This window comes from Piliocolobus tephrosceles, chromosome 3 (assembly GCF_002776525.5).
Source record: "Piliocolobus tephrosceles isolate RC106 chromosome 3, ASM277652v3, whole genome shotgun sequence".
In the NCBI taxonomy this organism is placed as follows: domain Eukaryota; kingdom Metazoa; phylum Chordata; class Mammalia; order Primates; family Cercopithecidae; genus Piliocolobus; species Piliocolobus tephrosceles.
The window spans coordinates 182,606,452-182,629,452 of NC_045436.1; the positions used below are offsets into that span (position 1 = coordinate 182,606,452).

The 23,001-nt window shown below is 57.8% G+C and overlaps 1 protein-coding gene across 1 annotated transcript in view; it reads left to right on the top strand.

Annotated features, from left to right (window-relative positions):
• POLN (DNA polymerase nu) overlaps positions 1–16,619 on the top strand; it is a 159,164-nt gene extending 142,545 nt beyond the window's left edge. Inside the window, exons 20-25 of the mRNA XM_023206783.2 lie at positions 2,076–2,207; positions 6,424–6,534; positions 7,122–7,200; positions 13,116–13,183; positions 15,540–15,601; positions 16,280–16,619. Coding sequence (XP_023062551.1) covers positions 2,076–2,207; positions 6,424–6,534; positions 7,122–7,200; positions 13,116–13,183; positions 15,540–15,601; positions 16,280–16,465 — 638 coding nt within the window. The 3' untranslated portion in view covers positions 16,466–16,619. The remainder of the gene's footprint in view (positions 1–2,075; positions 2,208–6,423; positions 6,535–7,121; positions 7,201–13,115; positions 13,184–15,539; positions 15,602–16,279) is intronic.
• Positions 16,620–23,001: the final 6,382 nt, after the last annotated feature.

The window sequence follows — 23,001 nt, forward strand, 5'->3', positions numbered from 1 at the left end:
TAGCACCCCTTAGAAGAACATAATAGGATCCAAAACTCTACATATATCATGCATGATATCCAGCATACAACCCCAAATTCCTAAACAGGAAGAAACAGAATAGCTTAACCATACTTAAGAGAAAAGGCAATCATGGAAACAGATCCTAAGATGACCCAGATGTTGGAATTAACAGACGAGGATTTTAAAGTTGCTATTAATAACTAAGCTCAAGGAAGTAAAAGAAAATATGCTGATAATAAATGAAAAAAGAAAACCTCAAGAAATAAAATTCTAAAATGGAATTTCTAGAACTGCATATCTGAAATAAAAAATTCACCAGATGGGTTTAACAGCAGATTGGAGGTGAGAAAAGACTTGTCTAAGAAGATACTCAAAGAAAGTCTCATCTGGCCAACCTTGTGTATCTAGCCACCATGGGATTTCTTTCTGAGAGCCAAGGGAATTTTCCATTGCAGCACCATAGCTGAGGCACTAGGTGAGGGTGGTGGTTGGAATTTGACAGAAAGAGAGTCATAGATGAATTATTTCAGTAAAGTGTAGCAGAACACATAACTTATTTGTGAAGAGATCACAATAATAGGTTTTAAGCCCTAAAAGAGATATTGGAGATTTTTCATTTCCAGCCAAATGGTGCCAATTCATCAGGCAGTCCTGGGCATAGAAGGACTATGACTTTATCCCTCTCTGCCAGGATAAACTTGGGGAGAACAGGGCACCCCAGACCTTCCCACTCTTGCTGGCAAAGCTGTGGAAGCAAACACCTGCCCCTTCACTCTCCTAAGACTTGACTATTCTCTCTGTCCAGAGCTGCTGCACCATTAGCTGGCCAGGGCCAGGAGTGGCCTGGCTGAAAGAAGGGCTGAATCAGAGAGGCCAGTCGGTCCCATTCCTCCAGAGGGTTCTTCCCTGGTCTTCACAGACCCCACACCTTCACCCCCGGGCCATGTTTCTGCACTATCCTGTCCAAAGGTCCATGGAGCACCCTCTAGCACAACCCCCGAGTTTACCTATCACAGAGGACAGCCAAGACCACTGCTGGTCCCGGGCATGCTCCCCCAGGAAGGCAGGTCTTCAGGCTGCTTGTCTCTCTGGGGTTCCTCCCAAGGACACAGCACTCCCCAGGGCCAAGGCTCTCCCTAGGATCCCACTGTTAAGCAAGGGATGATGTCCTCATGGATTCCTCATTCTCTATTTACATTATGAGTCTCTTCTGGAGGAAAATGGGAGGGAATGAGTGTGTATTGAGTACCAAGTAGGAACCACGCACTGCTTAGAGCTTCCCATGCCTTAGCTCATGGGGTTCCCAGCTGAGGATAAGGGCTCTTGTTCCTAATAAACAGTGCAGAAACGGGCTTTAATGTGGGTCAGGCAATATCCCTGGGGCCACACGGAGCCTCCTGGTGGGACTGGGCCCAGACCCAGGCTTCTGTGGTCGCTGAACCTGCTCACACGCTTGTGGAACTCAGCCGCTGCCCAGCCAAAGTCCTTGTTTTCTTTTCTTTTCTTGATAAATAGAAACTGGGCCTCACTTTGTTGCCAGGCTGATCTTGAACTCCTGGCCTAAGTGATCCGTCCGCCTCAACCTCCTAAAATGCTGGGACTATAGGCATGAGCCACCATGTCTGGCCCCAACAGAGACATTTCTACCAGCAGCGTCACAAGAACACCTGCATCTTCCAGAACCGAATATTGAACTCCTGAGCACCGTTTTCTCGTGCTTTGAGCATGGAACTTCCCCTTCCTCTTTTCCTCTGTGCCCCACTCTAACCGCCGCAGTTCTGGAATTGGGTCTCCCACTGGCCGCACTGGGAGGAGGGACCGTGTCTACTTCGTCACCACGTTACCTGAGACACCTGGCAGGCGCTGAGTCAGTATCACTGAATAAATATATGTTTCACAGGCCCCAGTCCCGATTGATTGGCACCTAGCACCCAGCTTGTAAAGCCAACACCAACTCCATCCAACCCATCAGAAAAGACCAGTGCTGTCAACTGGACCTGACTCACCGAGCCCATGCACGCGGTCACGGCTGGTGTGAGTGAGGCCTTGACATGCGTCTCTCTGACTGACAGGGAAGGAGAGACTTGCTGCTTGCCTTGGAGTTCCTGTTCAGGAAGCTGCCCAGTTTTTGGAGAGTTTTTTGCAGAAGTACAAGAAAATCAAGGACTTTGCCCGAGCAGCTATTGCCCAGTGTCACCAGACAGGTGAGTTGGCTGCAACCAGAGCTTCCTGCTCCCTGCCCACCCTCTGTGGGAGGATGGGGGGACAGCTGGGTGGGTGGTGTGCGAGCGGGCCCTGGGTCCTGAGGTTGGTTTTGGGGCCTGCGTGAATCCTCGGCTCTTGTTGGACAAATAGGGCTGAAGCTTCCACACGAGAAGGGACAAGAGTCTAGGCGGCTTGAAGCAACACAGTGAACATACTTGAGTGACTAGATGGTGGATGGGCAGATAGGTAAAAACAGATACAAGCCTGCACCTGGACAGGAAAAACATGAATTCTTGTGAAAAGCACTGGTATATTTACAAATATCACCACAATCAGGTCACAAAGGAAACCCAAATAAATTTCAAAGAATATCAAGTAGAACGTATTCTGTGACCACAGCGCAATGAAAAGGTGTTTTCGTACATGTATGTCTGAGTGTGTGTAGCCATCCTTCCACCTACCTATTTGGAAATTGATTATACTCCTAATAATTTAGGATTAAAAAAAAGAAATCCTAAGAAAATGACCAAAAAAATGTTAGAAATAAATTACAGTAAAAGTATCTCATCAGAAACTGGGATGTGGCTAAGCTGACACCCCACTTAGAAGTAAAGGAATCTTTTTTTTTTTTTTTTTGAGACGGAGTCTTGCTCTGTCACCCAGGCTGGAGTGCAGTGGCCGGATCTCAGCTCACTACAAGCTCCGCCTCCCGGGTTCACGCCATTCTCCTGCCTCAGCCTCCCGAGTAGCTGGGACTACAGGTGCCCTCCACCTCGCCCGGCTAGTTTTTTGTATTTTTTAGTAGAGACGGGGTTTCACCGTGTTAGCCAGGATGGTCTCGATCTCCTGACCTCGTGATCCGCCCGTCTCGGCCTCCCAAAGTGCTGGGATTACAGGCTTGAGCCACCGCGCCCGGCCGTAAAGGAATCTTTTAAAGGAGTATTTTTTAAAGAAAGAGAAAGTTGTGGGCATAAATGAGTTGTGTTCTACACAAGAAATCTGGAAACAAGCAGCAGAGAAAAAAGGGAAGAAATCAGTGGGAGAGCAGAAATTAATGAAACAAACAGCAAAGAGAAGGATGAACGACAGACACAGGAGGAACGCTTACAGCACTCAGCACTCACTAGGAGCGAGGAAATCAGCCGGAGAGTTGGCCTCTGCACGGCCGGCATCCTAGATGCTGTGACCTGTTGCCTCTGGGTGCTGGCAGTGTCTGTGTGCAGCCTCGTAGACCCTCTCCGTGAGCCTCTCCCAGTGATTCATTGATGACTTTTCACTCTGGGGCCCGTGCCCAAGCCCCATGAGCTCCAGCCAGCCCTGCTACAGGCTCCTCATTGGTCTGACAGCAGACAGACGGGCAGGTGGGCAGCATCTGTGCCACAGCCCATGCTAGCCTGGAAGGGGGGCCTCTCCGGCACCTGAGACACAAGCTGCTTCCTCCCATGGAGCTTATAGTCCTTGGGGGACACGGTAAACCCACAAGCATCCAGACAAGGACAGAAGGTGGCATCCAGCTGTGAGAGGAACAGAGCAGTCGCAGAGGCCCCAAGGGAGCTGTGCCAGCCTCCACCCCATGGAACTGGCGACCGGAGTAGAGACAGGAAGGGCCAGGTGGAGTGCCAGCATGGGCAGGTGGGCCAGAGAACAGGTAGGGCTGGGTAAACCCAGACCACGCATGACACTCCATGCAGAAAGAACCTGAGCTTTGAAAAGACAAAAAAAAAAAAAAAAAAGAACCTGAGCTTTGTCCTTCAAAAATGATTCCAGTCACGATGTGGGAAAGAGATTTGAGGCGCAGTCAAAGCCACCCCTGAGAATAATCTAGAAGTATGCAGGCATTAACACAGTAACGGAGGAGGGGCGGAGGGAGAATGGCACGTAAGAGATGTCAAGGAGGCATCAAAAGCTAGGAGCCAGCTGGAATCTCAGATGCCTCTCTGGCCACCAGCCCTCAGGGGTCAGTGCTCCCCACAGGGCACTTGGCCGCCCCAGCTGGAGCAGACTTACTCTGATGCTGGCCGTCCCAAGGCCCTGGGAGAGGCCCTGCAATGTGCTCACGTCCTTCTACATTTTGTAAACATGTCAAAAGAAAGTGTTTCAGCTACATTCGGCTAGGACTGCTGCCTCCACCACTCTGGCTTTCTCCACCACACACCTTTCTATGCCGGGTGGCATCAGTGGGGCCACAGCCAGTTGAGCTGGCAACTCATTTAATGTGGATTTTCCTGCTGGTGCTCCTGTGGTCCCCTGCTTTCTCTGTGTGGTGTGGTGCTAGCCATCCTGGCATAAGAGTGGCTTCCAGGAGCGCTGGTGCCGTGCGAGCATCACCACAAAAGGCCAGGGCCAGAGGGCATCTCAAGTATGAACAGGAGCTACAGGCACTGGCACTGATAGCACTGGGTGGAGGAGAAATGAGGTTTGAAGTGTATGGAGTCAGGAGACTTCTGCCTTAGGCCACAAGGAAGTCACTGGCTTCAGACTTTGCACCCACCATGAAGAACCAGAAAACCGGGCAAAATACCTGGAGCAGCCGTTCCCAACACTAGCTAGTGGGTAGCGTATTGCTTTGTATCTGAGAGAAAAGACACCAATGGCTGAGTCCTATGAACGCCCTGTGTCCGGAGGCACAGCCCATGTGTGGAGGGGGAGCCACGCAGACTACACAGTGGTCTTGATGAGTGGAGGAGACATGGATCCAGACTGGGGAGGCAGATGCAGCTGGATTTTGCAAGTCAGGGTGTCAGAGACGAGGGAGCTAGAGAGAGAGAGAGCTTTGTAAATCTTCAAGGAGTCCCCCTTGTGTCTGTTTTTGAACACTGAGATACACACACATTGGGTGAAACGCTACGGGACTAAGCACAAAAACTGCTGGGAGCAGTAAGCTGGATGATTCCAGAGTTCACATGGAACTGGGAGATGTTTGAGTTCTGACCATCCAGAACACAGAGTCTTTGTTAGACACCTGGGACATTCAGCAGAGGCCTCAGAAGGGTCACACTTTAGAGACAGGTCTAGACTAGCCCTAGATTACAACTATTCCAGATCCACTCAAACAAAGCTTAGAAGCAAACCTCAAAAGGATCAGGATGATTGGCAAGTAACTTAAGCCTGCTAAAACACTCTCAAAAGGAAGACAGCATACCCCAGCATTCAACAACGTAAAATTCACAGTGCCCAGCGTCCAGTCAAAACTCACTAGACCGACAAAACAGCAGGAGCGGAAAGGGACCAGGTCAGAGCAGAAGCTGTCTCGGGTCCTCATGCCAGTCCCTCTCAGGAATCCTGCGTATTGCCCGGCATGAGGTACTCAGTCCCTTGTCGCTTTCATGATTATTACAAATGTGGGAAATTCTTCTCATCCTCAGTCACAGGTGGAGGATTTATTTCCCACCCACACCTAGTTAAAGCAGAAGTCCTCACTGGTCAGGAATATAGTCATTTTCTTAAAAAGAGCCCCCAAATCGCATACACTTCAGGCCACACAAGATTGGATCTGCCCCGTGCCGGGTGTGGACCTGACTCAGACATGCCCCTCCTTGAGGATGTGGGCTGACCCCTTTCTCCTCCATTCCACACAGTTCAGAGTTACTCCTGGGCCCAAGGCCTCCACATGACTTTGCAAAAGCTGCCCTCCCTCGTCCTATGTGAGATCCAGGTGCAGCTAGAAGTCGGGAGAGTGCAGAGCTAAGAGTGCAGAGTGTGGCCAGGGGCAGTGGCTCCCCGCTGTAATGCCAGTGCTTTGGAGGCCAAGGTGGGTGGATCACCTGAAGTCAGGAGTTCGAGACCAGCCTGGTCAACATGGTGAAACCCCGACTCTACTAAAAATATAGACAATTAGCTGGGCATGGTGGCAGGTGCCTGTAATCCCAGCTACTCAGGAGGCTGAGGCAGAAGAATTGCTTGAACCCAGAAGGAGGAGGCTGCAATGAGCCAAGATCGCGCCACTAAACTCCAGCCTGGGTGACAGAGTCTCACTCTGTCTCAAAAAAAAAAAAAAAAAAAAAAAAAATGTGCAGAGTGCCCAGCAGCAGACCCTTGCTTTCCCACTGGAGAGTTCACTTGCCCCTGCAATAGACTCAAAGGGCCCAGGGGAGACTCAGAGTCTGCACTAAGGTGTGGCTGTCTCTCTGGGACCTCTGGACCTGGCCCAAGGGAGCTGCACCTGCTGCAGTGCCTGTTTCTGTCCCCCATCTGCTTTTGCTCTGTGTGACTCAGGCTATGTGGTGTCCATCATGGGCAGAAGGAGACCCCTGCCAAGGATTCACTCTCATGACCAGCAACTCCGGGCACAAGCAGAGCGACAGGCAGTGAACTTTGTGGTGCAAGGTACGGAAGCCTCTTACCCTGTAGTTCTGTGTCCATTTGCTTCTTGGGTTTTAGCAGCCACAGGGCTGGTGGCACCCACTGATCACTGATGTGGGGTTTCTTGCTCATCACAAACCTCCTTGCAGGAGCTTACACTACCCGTGTCCTGCCTGGCAGTTACCGTCAGGGGACGTGAGGGGACACGGTCATCTTTGTAGCTAGGATGATTCCCCCAAGAGCTGGGCCCAGGTAATACTGTTTCCCATATCTCTGCGGTGGGAAACTGAGGCTTCAAGGGTTTAGCAGACCTGGAGCTCAGTCCCTTGGTGCTTGGCCTAGGCCTTTCCATCCTCTCCATGCATGCCTGGCAGGGGTGAGGCCTCCGGGAATAAGGCACCCCAAACCCAGGTGCCCTGCAGGAGCAAGAGGGCGGGAGGAGCAAGGATGAAGTGTCTGCCTGCAGTCGTCTGTGGCCTTAGCACTCAGACAGCTCAGAGCCAGCACCTCTGTGTGGAGGTGCCGTGAGAGCTGTGGCGACAGTGGCAAATGCTGAGTGCACCATGAACCGTGTGCCTTGGGACCTCAAGACAGCACCACGTGCCCCACAGGCTCCGCTGCTGACCTCTGCAAGCTGGCCATGATCCGTGTCTTCACTGCAGTGGCCACTTCCCGCACCTTGACGGCCAGGTCAGTGGGTGGCAGTCAGCCTGCCTGGGCCCCAGCCCTTCCCAGGGCTTGGATGGGAGGGTTAGGGTTCTGCGGGAAGACCCTCTGGGGGCTGGCGATCCTGACTGCTCACCATCTCTGCTCATCGGGCCCCCAACCCCTCCCAAGGCTCTCAGCCTGTGGAAGGCCCTGGGGGCTACTCCCAGCAGGCATGCAGACAACAACCAGCCATCTACCAGCATGGGGCGCAGATGAGGCCTTTCCAGACAGAAATGCTGTCTCCCCCAGACCCCTCCTCCTCAGGGTGTCTGCACAGCACAGGGGCACCCCTTGGGGCTGCCCACCCCAGAGGCAGGTGAACCCCTCAGCCCCTTGAGCAGGACCCTGGGAACTCCAAACTGTCCCCACTCCTACCTGTTGCTGCCACCAATGCCAGGCAGTGTGCCCCACGTCCAGCTCTGGCTGCAGCCCCGAGCCCAGAGCCAACGTTCAGATGTGCCTTGGTGGTGGAGGCTCTGTCGTGGCTGCCCCCCAGGCCACAGCTCTCTCAGGCCTCTGTCCCTGCCTCAGTTATTCCCTCAAGGCACATACCTCAAGAGTTTGGGCAGCCAGGGGACAAGCAGCCCTCACCCAACCACCTCCTCCTTGCCAACCAAGGCCCTGGGGTTGCTGGAAATGGCCACCCAGACACCTCCTCTCCTTGTTCTCCTTGTGGGGCATCCCCTCAGGAATCCCGGAGCCCCTTCTGGGAGCTAACCTGCCTCAGCCCCCCACGATGTCAGCCCCCAGAAGGGCCTCTCGCACTCTGACCAACCATGGACGTTTTCCTACCCACACCCTAAGGGCCCTCAAGCTCTTGGTGCCAGTCCCATGGGGGCAGCCTCTGCAGATCCGGGTGCACCTGCCACTGCAGATGCATCCAGGAGGGGAGCCCAGGGTGGGCTGAGGCAGAGGCCTCTAGAGTATAAGATGTGGCTCAGGCCTCCCCAGTGTGCACACCCCTGACTTTGGGTTGTGGGTCCTGCCTACCTGTGGCCGCTCTTTTCCATCTCATCACAAACCTCCTTGCAGGAGCTTACACAAACCCATGTCCTGCCTAGAACTTTACAACATCTGAGCTCACAACTTTCTCTTGGCTTTTGATGTTATTTTACATTCTCAAGGCATGATTTTTTGCCTTATTAGAGATCCCTCATCTCTCTTTAAAAGTGGCCTCCTTATGTCTTCACGAACTCCCTCCTGTCACTGTGGCTTTCAAGCCTGTGCTGTTCCAGTGATTTCACTGACTTTGTGCAGAGCTGTGTCCCCAGCAATGGCCCTGCCCAGGCCAAAGTGTGACACCCAGCAATGGAGAGGAGGGGGTGGTCTCTAAGTCCACCAAACCCCAGCTGGCTCCTCCCCTTGCAGCCCCTCTAGGTACTTCCTGTGGTCCACAATCACCCAAAACCTCAGGGAAACGAAGCCCAGAAGGAGGCCGAAGCCCAGGCTGTCATCCCAGGGAGGGAGGATACCTGAGACCCCACAGGGTCTAAGCACTGCCCCAGAGGCTCTGCTTGCAGCTTCACTGGGCTGTGGGCTATCAGTGCTGCTTTCTGCAGTAACTGAAGTGGTCAGGAGGCAGGAGTGGGGCATTAGAAGATTTACTCTCAGCTGGGCGTGGTGGCTCACACCTGTAATCCCAGCTACTCAGGAGGTTGAGGCAGGAGGATCGCTTGAACCCAGGAGGTGGAGGTTGCAGTGAGCCGAGATCACACCACTGCACTCCAGCCTGGGTGAGAGCGAAACTCTAACAACAACAACAAAAAGATTCACTCTCAGTCCTCTCCTGCCCTATCTCGCTGTCATCTGCATTCGTTCCCAACACACACGTGTGCATGCACACGCACACATACATGCACACACATGCACACATAAGCACATGCGCCCATACACATGCACACACATGGACACACACGTGTATTCACACATCCATGCACACACATCCATACACACTGATGCCAGCAGCCTCTAGTGCCACACAGTGTTCTCATGGTGTCCTGAAATCCAGGCATCCCGCTCACTTCCACAGTTTCTGCAGGTAAATTATAGCTTCTCCCAGGATATGAGCAGCTTGTGCTAGTTTTGGCAGGAACTGAAAGCCAAATGGTGCTCCTGCCTCTAAGATACTGCAAGTCTAGAAAAGTTGATTCAAGGCTGGGTGCAGTGGCTCACACCTGTAATCCCAGCACTGGGGAGGCCGAGTCAGGTGGATCACTTGAGCTCAGGAGTTTGTGACCAACATATGTTTTGCCTGGGCAACATAGTGAAACCTGTCTCTACAAAACAAACAAACAAACAAAAAAGCAAGCCATGGTGGTGCACACCTGCAGTCCCAGCTAATCAGGAGGCTGAAGTGGGAGGATCACCTGAGCCTGGGAGGTTGGGGCTGCAGTGAGCTATGATCACATCACTGCACTCCAGCCTGGACAACAGGGTAAGACCTTGCCTCAAAAAAAGAAAAAGTCGGTTCACTTTCAACCCTTGTGGAATTGATAAAGGAAGTTGGAATTGATAAAGGAAGTTGGCATGTGAGGAGCTGAGGTCTTTCTCTGTAGCTGACGGAGTCCTTCCGAAAGCTGGACACAGACATTTTTACTCAGGAACACAGTTACCCGCTAGTCGTCTTTCTATTATCAGCCATTGGCTGTCACGAGGAAATGCTCTCACAGCAAAATGCAAAGCAACTCGTGTGGAATATTGGGCACTCCATGGTCTGTGTTTTGTGAACGTAATTTGTTCTTCCAGGAGTAACGTGAAAGGCTGTGGATGGCATCTGGAAGGGACGGGTGCAGACTCAGTGTGGCCGGGCATCTCTGCCTGAAGCAGCAGGCATATGAAACTCGATCACTGGGAGGCACACGGTGCCCCTAGAGTGAGCCGAGATCGCACCACTGCACTCCAGCCTGGGCGAGAGCGAGATTCTGTCTAACAACAACAACAAAGATTCATCTGGCCACCCCAAGGGTCTGCCCAGGTGGGCTGGGCCACAGGACAGTCCCCATTCACCCCCCACAGTCCCTGTGATAGAGAAATGGCATTTGTTCATGCCTCTCGGTCCAGACCCGAAAAAGACCAGAGAGGTCGGGCTCAGAGCAGGAGGCCAGTGGCCAGTGTTCACAGGCCTCTGTGCCATGGCTCAGCTGTCCTGTCTGTCTCTTCTGATGCAGGCCCTTTATGAAAAGGCCTTCCTGGGTTTCAGAACGTGTCAGTGCTGTGACGGTCCCTCCCCTGGGCCTTCTCAAGGCGGGTCTGCATGAGGCCACCATGCGCCCACACTCTTAGGATGAGTCCACAAAGCAGTTCAGCAGGGCTGGGGGCATCCGTTGCAAGGAAGCTGCCCCTGCAGGCCCCAGACAGGGCAACACAGTGAGGCTCTTCTGGAACATTCTCCTACTGGTGCAGTGATCTCAGTGAGGCCATCCAGATGCAGAACACAGCAGCGCTGTGGCCGACCCCTCTCGGGAACAGGGATATGCGTTGCACCAGAGGTCCACTCCCTTCCAGAACACAACAGGATCCAAGGTCCTGCATTCCTCCACCCCACACGGAGACGGCAGGTGTCCTTCTTCTTTCACCCGTGCCCCATTTCCCAATTAGAAGCTCAGTCATGTCTCAGTGGCTGCGAGAATGATGTGTAAGTGACTGACAACTACACCTATTCTTAGGTTCCTGCCACACCAGCAGCTCAGAATTTCACAATGTAATTTCAAGAAGTGTGAAAACTGCTTCTGCTAAATCTGGAAAAAGTTACAAGTGCCTTTTCTGAGGTTTCTGCCCATTTGAAAAGTAAGTTCTCTTGGGAGACAAAGACTTCTGCCCGAGGCCTTGAAGTTAGTTTAAGACAAGCTTGCTGGTGCTGACCGCCTGGGGCTCTCTCACCCCTCTGACTTCTGGAAGGGCATTGTCCACAGCCCCTGGCCAGAGGTTGCACATAAAGCACAGGCCGACCTCCCGCTCCCTGGGGGCAGCCTGCTGGACAGTGTGAGCACCACTGTACCGCTGTCTGGGCCCACGTAGTGTCCTGTGGATGTACACCCAGGAGGATGTACACTTGGCCGTCAGGGACACAGGCCCAAGCTACAATAGCTCAGACTCCAGAAGGCAGATTTTTCTCCCATCATGAGAAGTCCAGATAACAGTGGTTGCTTTGTTTCAGAGGCTCAGAGCAGCAGTACCGAAGTCCCTCTGGCTCCCTGGCCATTCCCTCCTGGTGCTATGATGGAGGTTGCTGCTCCAGCCATCACACCTTCCAGGCAAAAGGAGAAAGTAGTAGTGGTCAGAAGAGCATCTGCCCCTGGCAGCCCTTTACAGTCAGCCCTTTAAAGAGCCTTCCCTTTTAGGAGCTTTCCTGGAGTCTCCTTTTCCATCCCACTCCTCACCTCCCTCCCTGCTAAGGGGGAAAAAAAATAGCCTCCTTGGAAGTTGGAGGGAATGCAGTCCTGGGCCACCCTGCCTGAGAGAGAGCCTGGGAAATGTCCTTTGTAGCTGAGGACACAGCCCCACCTCCGCCCCACCCAGCAACAAAGGGACCAACGTGAAGAAAGAGAGGAAGGGCGGATTGGGGCACGTTACCGGAAATCTCTGTTGCAAAGTCCACATCCCCTGCGGAAAGTGCCAGCATGGCCCACCTGTACTCTGGGGCTTGAAGGCTGCCCCTCATCCCAGCTGGGGCTCTCCATCATATGCCCGTGACTACTGCCCGGCGAGGGCTCCCCTGTAGCCCAGCTCCCTAGGACCCTGGGCCCGCTGTGCCCCTGTCTGTGCCGGCCAAGGACGGGCAGCAGGGTCAAAGATAGGACGTGACTCCTGCCCATGAAGGCTCAACCCAGGAGACAGAGCCAAGGTCACACAGAGGACAGAGTGTGTGGGACCCCTTGGCACCCCATCCTTCCCAGCAGCTCATCCTGTGAGTCTCCCATACCACACGTCCCCTCCCGAGGGCACAGGGTGAGCTGCCCGTGTCCACCCCACATGAGAGGCTGGCAGTGGGTCTGGGGGCAGCAGGCCTCAGCAGAGGTCTCACATCACCAGGATCTGAGGCATCATCTGCCCAAGGTGTGTATCACCCATTTCCAAGGAGCATGTGGAGCCGCAGCGCCCCGGCCGAATCCCGCCCCGGCCGGGTCTGTGCCCCGCGTGGTGCGGGCCCTTAAGAGCCGATCGCCCAGAGCCGTGATCCGTCCACCTTGTGCACACTTGAACCTGCACTTCGATCTGTACCCAGGGACCTGCCCCCAGCAGTGCATTTCACCGGAATCTCCTCTCACTCGGGTCCCACCTGCTCTCCCTGCTGACGCCCTGGGAGGGGCACGGAGGGGCTCCGTGAAGGAGGCTGGGGAAGGGTGGGGCTTGGCTGGGGCCTGGCTGGGGCTGGCTGGACGCTCACCAGAGTGAGGCAGGAGCCAGGAATGAGCACCCCGCCTCTCCAAGAAGCCTTGAGGGCACAGGAACCCATGATGTTGTTCATGAGACTCAGCCCATGTCAGGCCCCACAACAGTTCACGAAGGGCTGTTTTCCATCCCTGCCCAGACTTCAGACGCAAACTGCTCAGCCCCACGGGACCAACCTGGGTGGGCGGACACGGGGCGCCCAGCCCCTCCTGCTGGGTGTGCCACCTGCTTCCTTGCAGCTGACCAGAGTCACTTCCGACCAGCCTGTCTCCCTGTCACCCCTTCTCCCAGCTCCCCAGCGCTGTCCTGGTGACAGTGGGTGACCTCAGGCAGTGGTGCCCATGGGCTGGGTCCTCCCCATGCCTCACGGAGCCACATCCTCTTGGGCCCCACTGCCAGAACCACCTTTCAGAAACCTTGGGGATGGGCCCCCGCCTCTGCATGCACCCCTGAGCCCCCACCCCACAGTCCTGGCCTCCCAAGGTGACCCTCTCCCTCCCTGCCAGGCTGGTGGCCCAGATCCATGATGAGCTGCTGTTTGAAGTGGAAGATCCGCAGATCCCGGAGTGTGCAGGTAGCCTGGGGCATCCCGGAGTGTGCAGGTAGTCCTGGGGCAACACAGCGTTGCTTGGTCTTCATGAACAGCTAAGAGGAGGCTCCATGCTCCATGGGCACAGCCCAGGAAAGCCCCACCTCATGTTGCTGTGTCACCTGGGTCCTGGCAGGCAGAGGGGCCAGCCTGGGTTTGGGGGCCCTTGAAAGGCCCAAGTGGGCTCCGCCCCTGAGAGCGCCAGGTGTTCCAGCTGACGGGAACTCCGGAGGGCAGCTGCAGACACCAAAGGCTGCTTTGTCTGAGGCCCGAGGCCTCTATGTCTTGGGGATCTAGAAGGATGGGGAGTGGGCACTGGGGCCAGGCTACGGAGCGGGCAGCAGGTGTTCTTGTTGGGGTGCTGGAGTCACTGAGGCCCCGCAGGCTAAGTACAGACTTCAGGCCTGGGTCCCATCCTGTCCCACAGGCCACCCCTCTCTGCTGAGCCCGTAGATAAGTGAGCTCAGGCAGAGTCACCCCCAGCGGTCAGGCCGAGGGGTTCTTTCTGTCTCCCTTGGGAGGGCCAGGACCTCCCCACAACACCCAGCCACTGGTCCCATGGAGGCTCCCATTCTGGCCTCACAGGGGAGAGGTGAGGGCAGGTGGCCACGGGGACCTGTGCCCCCAGTTCTCCAGGCCAGGTCTGTAAATGGCCAGGGCAGCTTCACGCGTTGGGAGAAGAGGCACGGGAGCATCAGGGCTGGAAGCTTCGGGCACCAGCTCTCGAGTGGTGGTCACCATGCCCTCCTAGCCCCACCCTCTCCAGCTCTTACCCTTAGGGATATGAGGCTCCCATCCCTGGTGCCCACCCAGCCCACTCCAGCCTAAAGCAGGGCTCTGCCACTTGAAAACTATGTCCGGCCACTCATTTGAAAACACACCCATCTTACGTGACCATTTAACAAGTATAACGTGTGCTCAGCTGTAGGTTAAAAAAGGAAAGAAAACACTCCCAAACGGCCTTGTTCCCGGGAGCAGCTTCCTCCAGCTGGCCTGGCAGCTCCTGAGGCAGGCTGCAGCCTGTGCACTGCTCTCTCAAGAGCACTCAGGGAACCGGGGGTTGGGCAGGGCCTGCACCATCCCTGAAGGGCTGGGGGTCAGGTCATGTCTCCCAGGCGGCATGTAGTGCCCAGCATCTCTGCCCTGCCTGCCCTCCCGAGGCCCCACAGGGAGCACTCCAACTGAGTGCCAGCTCAGCCCCACACTTGCTGCCCCTCTCTGAGCAGCAGTTGCTTGGGATCACGCACTCAGTCAGCAGCACCACCCCACCAGGCACAGAGGGGCCAGTTCTCTGCACACTCGGGGTAGCCCCAGCCAGCATGAGGAGCAATGGTCCAGCTTGGACTGCATCAGCTCTCCAGCCTTGTCCCCATAAGAAGGTCCCCAGGGCGGCCCAGGTCCTTCTGCAGGGCTCCCCACCGTGCACATGGGCCGTATGCCCACCTGCTGGCTGACAGCTCCCTGCAGACAGTGACCGGCTCCTGCACAGAAGACACTGAGGGCCACAGAGCTCAGGTGGCCACTGGCCTTGGCTCAGGACACACCAGGGAGGCCCTGGCTCTGCTGGGGCCAGCAGGGCTGGAAATTGAGGTGGTGCCCACCACAGCTTAGGGCTCCTGCCACCATCTTTGCATTGCGGTGTCACACAGCACAAAAGGACTGAACAAATGTTTATTCAGGGGCTCAAGGATTCAGAGCGAGCCCTGAGAAAGCCTGAGCTTGCGGGTCCTGCCCCTGCCCCCACCCCCTGCCCAGGCCTTCCTTTTCTCAGGGCTCTGAGCCCCACTGCTGCATGGCGATCCAGGCCTCCACAGCGGGGCCAGTCTGCCCATGGTACAAAGCCACTGTTTCCTCAAACTTCACCTAGCAGTAGTGGGGATTGGGGGTTCTTGTGTGCCTGGTGGCTCTGGCTGGTGGGGCTCCCTGTGCCTTCCCCCTCCTCCCAGCCCCAGAGGCTCTGGAACAGAGCTGGCATGACGCCTACCCCACCCCACGGCCCCCAGCTGGGGTGAGCTGAGCCAGAGGGGTAGGGGTGAGGGCCAGTGCAGTGTGGCGGGCCAGGCCAGGACGAGAGGCTGCAGCGAGGGCCAAGGGGCCTGCGAGAGGCATCCTGGACTGTAGACGGGGTCGGGGGAGCTGGACCCAGCCTCAGGGGCCGGGCACTCAGGGGCTGCTTGTGGGCATTAAGGTCCCACAGCTGGTTTGGGTGACCGAGTGGATACAGGAAAAACAAGGGGGCTCGGGGGTCAGGGCAGAACTTGGGCCTGGAAGTTCTCTTGTCTTCGGCTCCCAGGCCCCAAGGCCAAGGGACCAGCAGGGCCTCCTCTCTCCCGCACTCTAGCTCTCGTCAGGAGGACTATGGAGTCCTTGGAACAGGTGCAGGCGTTGGAGCTGCAGCTTCAGGTGAGGGGACACCCAACCCTGCCCAGTGTCACGGAGCCCAGGGTGAGGGGAGGCCAGCACCCCCAGGGCAGAAGAGCTAGGCCAAAGGGTGCAGCCCCAGCCCTGAGATGGCCCTGGCCCGGAGATGGCCACTCCACAGCAGGCACAGAAGTGGAGGCTGGACGGTCCCTGAAGCTGGGAAGCCCCACCCGACTCTGCTCGCTTCAGTGAACAGGGACAGCAGCCAGGGCTGGACCCCTCCCTCCCTGTCAAGAGCTGTGGAGGCTTAGTCCACTCAGGGTCAGGGACCCCGGGGAGGGCTCTCCTGGCCTCTAGGAACCACCGATCCTCTCGGGGGCAGGACCCTGAGGGGCAAGCACACCCAGGACACACCCACCCGTCCAAGGGCACCTTGTCTGCCGGCCGCAGCCTACGCACTGGCACAGAGGCCCTGGCAGGTGGGGGAACCTCCGCCAAGAGCGAGGTGTCGTGACTGGGAGGTGGATGTGGCAAACACCTGTTACTGGGCGAGTGTGGTGAGTGTGCACGTGTACGCACACGTGTGCGTGTGGCGGTCTGATCACGTGTCTGGATGTGTGCACCTGTGTGCTGTAGGCCCTGTCCCCCTGCGTGGGGTCTGGGAGGTGGCTGGGGATGGCTGGCCCAGGCCTCGGGCTCACCTCTGGCTGCCATCTGCAGGTACCCCTCAAGGTGAACCTGAGTGCCGGCCGCTCATGGGGACACCTGCTGCCGCTGCAGGAGGCCTGGGGCCCTCCACTAGGCCCATGTTGCACTGAGTCTCCCAGCAACAGCCTGGCTACCCCCGGGTCCCCTGTCAGCAGCCACCCCCCGCCCCCGCGTTTTTCGCCTTCATTTTGTCTGTAGCCCCAGGCAACAGTGGGAGGAGAGAACTGGTTTCCAACAGTCCATTGTGTGGCCTTCCCCAAGGTCACCAGCTCTGTATGCCCCAGGATGCATTAACCCTTTGGGGCTGGGGTGGCCTGTCATCCCCTGGAGTAAATGCCTGTGCAAAGCCCTCTTTATCCTTGTTTGAGTGAATTCTTCCTGTGCATGGGAAATGTCGCGTCCACAACCCCCAGCCACTTGGCCGGGGCAGGGCTGAGTGCCCCAAAACGGGAGTGACCCAGGCTGGGTCTGGGCCAGACGCTCCAGAGAGGGTAGGCATTCCTGGCTCTCTCCCCCATGGATTCCAGGGGAAGGGCTCCCTCGTGGCTCAGCAGCTGCTCACCCCTGGCAGGTGTCCAAGAAGCCACCAGCTCTGACGCCCTGTGGTGTCCCCCCACTGCTGGCTCCCTTTGCTTCACCAGGGCGTGCACCGTCCTCCCAGGCCAGCCCAGCGTACAGCCCTGTACTGAGACGGAGAGAACGCAGTCTCCCCGCAGGCACTGAGGCCCCTGGAGCCTGTGTTCCTGACTGATGCGTCAGGAGGACCAGAGGGGCCCCTCCATGAGAAGGCCTCCGCCATGGACACGGCCTAGGGGCCACCGAGGACCTGTGGGCGTCTGGGGTCACATGCTCTCAGGCCACAAGGTCTCTCCCATGAGCCTCCTGCAGGCTGGTGACCAGTGGCTGCAAACAGGCTGGCTCCCGCCAGACAGCCAGTGCTCCAAGCAGCCCCTCCAGACTCTTCCCATCCCACGTGCCCCTCTGCCTTCCCTCATGCACAGTGGCCTCGCTTGCCAGCCCAGCAGGACACCTGTGACTCGCCTCCACCTCACAGCAGGCTGCGACAGAGGCACCAACACGATCCCCCCTTTGCACGTGGGGAAACTGAGGCACCAAAAGGTCACAGGGCTCAAAACTGCGCCAGCCAGGATTTCAGCTGCGTCCTCACCCTGTACCATGGCTCCCTGTCTCTGTGGTGGCCCCTGGAAATGTGCTCCTGGGGTCCTGCTTTCAGGCCACCCCCACCCCGGGTGCCTCAGCCCCTCCCATGTACTTCCTTACCAAGGTCTGGGCTCCAAGAGCGTCCCTTCCCCCACACCCTTCAGGGTTGTCACCTCTGTGGGCGCCACCCACAGAGTGGCCAGCACTCAGGCTCACCATCAAGGTGCTGGCTGCACGTGGAGACACCTGGTGCCACTGCAGGAGGCCAGCCAGGGGTGAGTATTTGGGGTGCAGATGGCGCTGTGGATGTGAGCAGTGGCCTCCCCCCCACCACCATGTGTACCACCCTGCCCTCTTTCAAATGGCGGCTGTGTCACCCGCGTGGCTTGCCTGTGCCCACTGAACATGGGTCATCTTTTCTGGGTGACCTGGGTCATCACAACAAACTGGCCAGGACCTCGCTGCTGCGGTCTGCGGGTCCTGGAAGTCTGTTCCTTCTTCCCTTCAATTATGCAGCATTTGCCTGACACCATGTGTGGTGCTGGGGAGGCAGGGGCAGCTGGGTCCAGATCACAGTCCTGCTGCTATGCCACGTCAGCCTCGCCCCTCTTCATGCTTCCTGCCCCTTGGGGGGAGCCAGGTGCCCATCCTGTGACTCAAGGAAGCATTTGGTTTCTCCCCAGGAAGAGGACACCCACTCTGGCCGAGACAGCCTGGTTTTCTCCTGGCATCAAAAACATGTTCACCGCCTCCCATGTGTGTGGGTCCTGGGCGACCGGGCCTGCCCCCAGTGTGGTGGGACGTCCCAGTGATCCAGGGAGCTGCCTGTAACCGCTGCTGGGCCCTCCTGCGGGCGTGGTGCTGCCCCTGCCTCCGTTCCCTGGGCAGCACTCTGAGCCCCACCAGGCCCCGCCGGGCCTTGAGGTACCCACTGCACCCAGGCCTCCATCCTGCCACAGTTTCAGTGGGATGTCCCAGATGGGCTTTGCTATTCGTTACCTGAGCCCAGGCCAAGGCTGCCTAGCCCTCCAGGCTGAGGGGCAGCCCTGCCCCTGCCCTTGGAAAGATACTCGCAGCTTGGGCTTCCTCCAGGGTCCTGGCTGGAGAGCCTGGCAGCACGGGTTGGGAAGGTGGAGAAGGCAGAAGCCGAGCCAAGGAAATCCCTACCAGGAAAGCAGCCCAGGGGACCGGGCTGTGGGGCTGGGGGACCCCTAGACTCCAGGAGTCCCTCTGCCAACAAGACTGGCATCCTGACAGGGAGCTGCCAGGGCAGAGGTCTGTGTCCACCCCATGTCTGTCTGCAAGACCCCCCCCCAACACCCTGCTCCCCACCACAGCCCTGAGCTGCAATACCCTCGGCCTGGACCCCAGACCTGGCATCCTCCCTCAGAGACACTGGGGGTCCACCCCCATCCTGGTGGGCTCTAATGCCCACTCACCTCACACCCTCCCTCAGCACCACTGTTCCTCCAAGGGGCCAGGCAGGCAGGCAGGTGCTGGGGCTGCCAGGGCAAGGACGGACATAACCACAGGAACTGGGAACCTCAGACCCAGGAGGACAGGGCGGCAGGGCCTGGTGGGCCTGGCCAGGAGTCCCGCTGGGGTGGCAAGGATGGTGTGGGGGCAGGGGCTGGGGGCCAAGCTCTCTGCCAGGAGTGAGAGTGCCCAGGGCCAAGCACAGAGCTGGGGGAGGGCAGAGCCCAGGAGCTGCTCAGGGGGATCCTGGGCCTGAGAGTGAATGGGCAGAACCCACCCGGCTGGGTGCCTGCTGGGGGAGGGGCCTTAGCCCATGGGGCCACCAAGCCCCTCTGCCCCGCCTCCCAGATTACACTCCCTCCAGGGGGCAGTGCTGGCTGCAGGGCAGCCTGGCCAGGTGTAGGCGAGCCAAGGTGAGGAAAGGGGGTGGCCAGGGGAGAAGGGGGAGGCGGCGGGGGCCAAACTGGGCCACCAAGGGTGGGGGCCCACATCCCTGAAAGCCAGCCCTGCCACACAGTGGGCAGGAAGCGCCTCAAGAGACCAAGGGAGCCAGGTGCCTTCAACTCTGGTTTTATTGAAAAACAGCAGCATTGGGGGCCATCCAGGGGAGGGGCGCACACCCACCCCGGGCCCCCGCAGCCCCTCTCCTCAGAACGCGCTCGCCCCCACCCTGGGGGCTGTTTTGGCACATCTGGGGCCTCAGAACAATCTGCCCCCGCCATGGGCTCACAGTACAGTTTCGGGAACAAACAGCAGCAGGTGAACCCCACCCCTTGCGCTCCCCAAGCCTGGCCTCCCTGGACCTGCCCTGGAGCTGCCCAGGCCCTCCACCGAGGCCCTGCCCCACTGAGGGGCAAGAGGGGCCAGGGAGGCTCTGCCGGGGGCCGGGAGCCCAGCAGGGAATCGGTGGGTAGGACCTGCTTCCCCGGGCACTGCCAGCCCACCACCACCGGGTACCTGCACAGCCACATATATGCAAGTACACACACAGGCACTCACACACGTGCATGCTCATGCAACACACATATACACTACATGTACAGCTCACATGTACATCCATACATGTGCATGCCCACATATACACCAGCACACGGAAGGACTCACACGCATACACGCCCACGCATACACAAGTACACATATACCATATGCATATGTACACACGCATCCATTCATACACATGTGCCCCCTCAGAGAAGTACACAGGAACATGTGCATCACACATGTATACGTGCTCATGCATACACATGGACACTCATACACATGCATGCTCATGCATACCCGACACAAACACATGTACACTCACACATGTGCACACACCCACACACGTATATCATACACGTGCTCACGCAGGTACACAAGAACTCATGCACATGTACACCTGTACACACGTGTACATTTACATGCACACACGCACGCTCACACGTGTACATGCTTATGCACATACACAACACGCACTCACGCTCACACATGCACACCTATACACATGCACACATGTTCACACTGCACATATCAAGAACCCACTTGCACACACACACGCTCAAACACGTGCACATGCACACACACAGGTACACCCCTCCTTTAAAATGGCTAATTATTGCTGTTTTAAAAAAAAAATACATCCAACAATGGTATGTCCGGCTCACCCTCCTTCACCCCGCTGTGGCCCCAGGAGGCATCATGCCACCATTGGAAGCACAGCAGCCGTGGCACCAAGGAGTAAGCCGATCCCAGCATCTGCCAAGTCTGGAACTCAAACCCCAAGTGTCAGCTCTGTGGCCATCAGCCCAGGCACACAGGCCTGTGGCCAAACAGAAACTGCTTCCAAACAGACACAAGCAAGTCAGCAGGCAATACAGGGTGCACAGCTGCAGCGCCAGCTCATGGGGGACAGCAGTGGGCTCCCTCGGCGCAGGGGCAACTGTTCCACCGTCCCTCGGGCACTGACGAGAAGGTGGCCCCACGAGGGCCCACACAGCCCCCTGCCTGGCGGGGCAATCACCTCTGGCCCCCACAAATCCCAGGCGCCAGCAGAGCCCAGGAAACCAAGTTCCCGGCCTCAGGCCACAGGCACAGCCCTGGGTGCGCCGGGGCAGGTGGGCCTCTCAGAGGGGAGCCAGGTCCTTATGGCCCAGAGAGCTTCCTCAGCACCTGCCACACAGCCAGGAAGCTCAGGGCGTCCCCAGCCCGTCCCCTCTAGGGCCTGAAACCTTCTGCCATCTTCTCTGAGGACACCCAGAGCAGGAGAGGGGTGGCCCCAGGGCCTCGTGGCCCCAGGCCTGGTGTCCACAGGGCCTCCCAGACCCAGCCTTCCCCCAGGGCCAGCCATCCACCCTTCAGGCCAGACTAACCCAGCCCTCGGTCCCTCCCTCTGGGGGCAGCTTCTCAGCTGCTGCCCGGCCCCAAGGCATGACACCAGCCGGAAGCAAGGCTGGGCATGGGGCGGAGGAAGGAGGGGGAGACGCCACCATGGCTGTGGGTCTCAACTCCCTACGCTCAGGAGCCCTTCTGGGGGCCAGACCAAATGGCAGCTTCAGCACAAGCAGGCCTCCCACCCTCAGGAGCCAGGTCTGCAGCGGCTCACACCTGGGTGGTGGCAGCCGCACGGGGCCGCCCCACCCCTAGTACAGCAAGACCCATGGCCCTGGGCAGTGCAGGGCATCCCAAGGCGCCTCAGCACTCGGCTGCCCGGAGCCTCTCGTCAGGCCTGCACTGCTCGTCCAGCGAGGATGTCCTCCTTCGCCCAGCTCTGGCCCCGGGCACTGCCAGCCCCTCCCGCCTTATGCCCTCCCCACTACAGAGGCTTCCAAACACACAGAAATTCCAGGAGCCCCAGGCCCCTAAGCAGTGCCGGGCCCCGGGCTAGCTTTCCCTGGGCCTCGCCACGCAGAGTCTGAGTGGTGGGTGCCCATAGGGAGCGGGCAGGGGGCCAGCACTTGGGGAAGCCGCACCAGCCACATGACAGCAGGGCCCAGGAGGGCACTTCAGAGGTAGAAGAAGTTACATCAGTTTCTACAAACATATAAAATTCACGTCAGTGCACAAGTGCAGAGCAGTGAGATCCCAGGCTGGAGGGACAAGGCGGCCCAGGGCAGGCCCACCCACCAGGGCACCCGGCCTCCAGCCCGGGGGGAGGACACATCTGCCCCTCCGTGGCCTTCAAGGGCCCCACTGAGCTGCACATTGGCCTGGAGAGGGCTCCAGGCAGCTCCGCCCCAGCCTGGCAGGCACACCAGTGCCGCTGCTCACCTCAGGGGCGGCAGGGTTCCGCACACAACCACCCCACACACCCTTCCTGCCATCTCGACCAAGTCCTGGCAGCAACAAAGAAAGGCCAAGCGTCCCACCACCCACAGGGCAGTGCAGCCGGGGAAGAGGTCACTCAGGGGCGCAGGTGCCACCAGAATGGGAGAGGGCCACACTGCCCAGGACTCTCAGAACTCCCAGGAGGGGGATCTGCTATGAGCCCAGCTCAGGTCAGTATCAACGAGACACTGGCAGTCCCTGGGCCTCCAGGCCCTGCCCTGGCGTTGGTGGGTTCCAACAGCCAGCCCCAAGCACCCTTAACCCCAGGAGCCCAAGGCTCCAAAGGCACAGGACCAAGGGAAGCTGGCGGCACCCCGACATGTCACTCCCAAGACCTGACTCCACCTGGCCCGCCCTGCCCCTCCTGCCCCCAGCCAAACCCAAACCAAACCAAAAGAGGAAAAAGGCACAACTGTTTCCATTTTGCTAAAACACTTTACGTCTGTCTGTATATTCCAGATTAACAAAATCTGAGCTGCAAGAAAATAGGGTGCCGATTTCTGTACAGTCTACAAAACTCCCATCCCCGAGCAGGGACCGGGCACCTCCAGGGAGGAATGTACAGGGGAGTGGGGTCTGTACAGTGCTCTGCACACCTCAATTGCTAACGGGACAAAAGGCCCTCAGACGCAGGGCTTCTCCGTCCCCTCGCTCGCTTCTGAAGCCTCGTGAGGAACATCCCTCGGTGGCCCTGCATGTGGCCTTGGTGCCCGGGACCCAGTTCCATGGCCCACCTGCCTGCCACACCCCCTCCCCAATTCCCCACACAAAGGGGTCTGGGCAAGTGTTTCTTC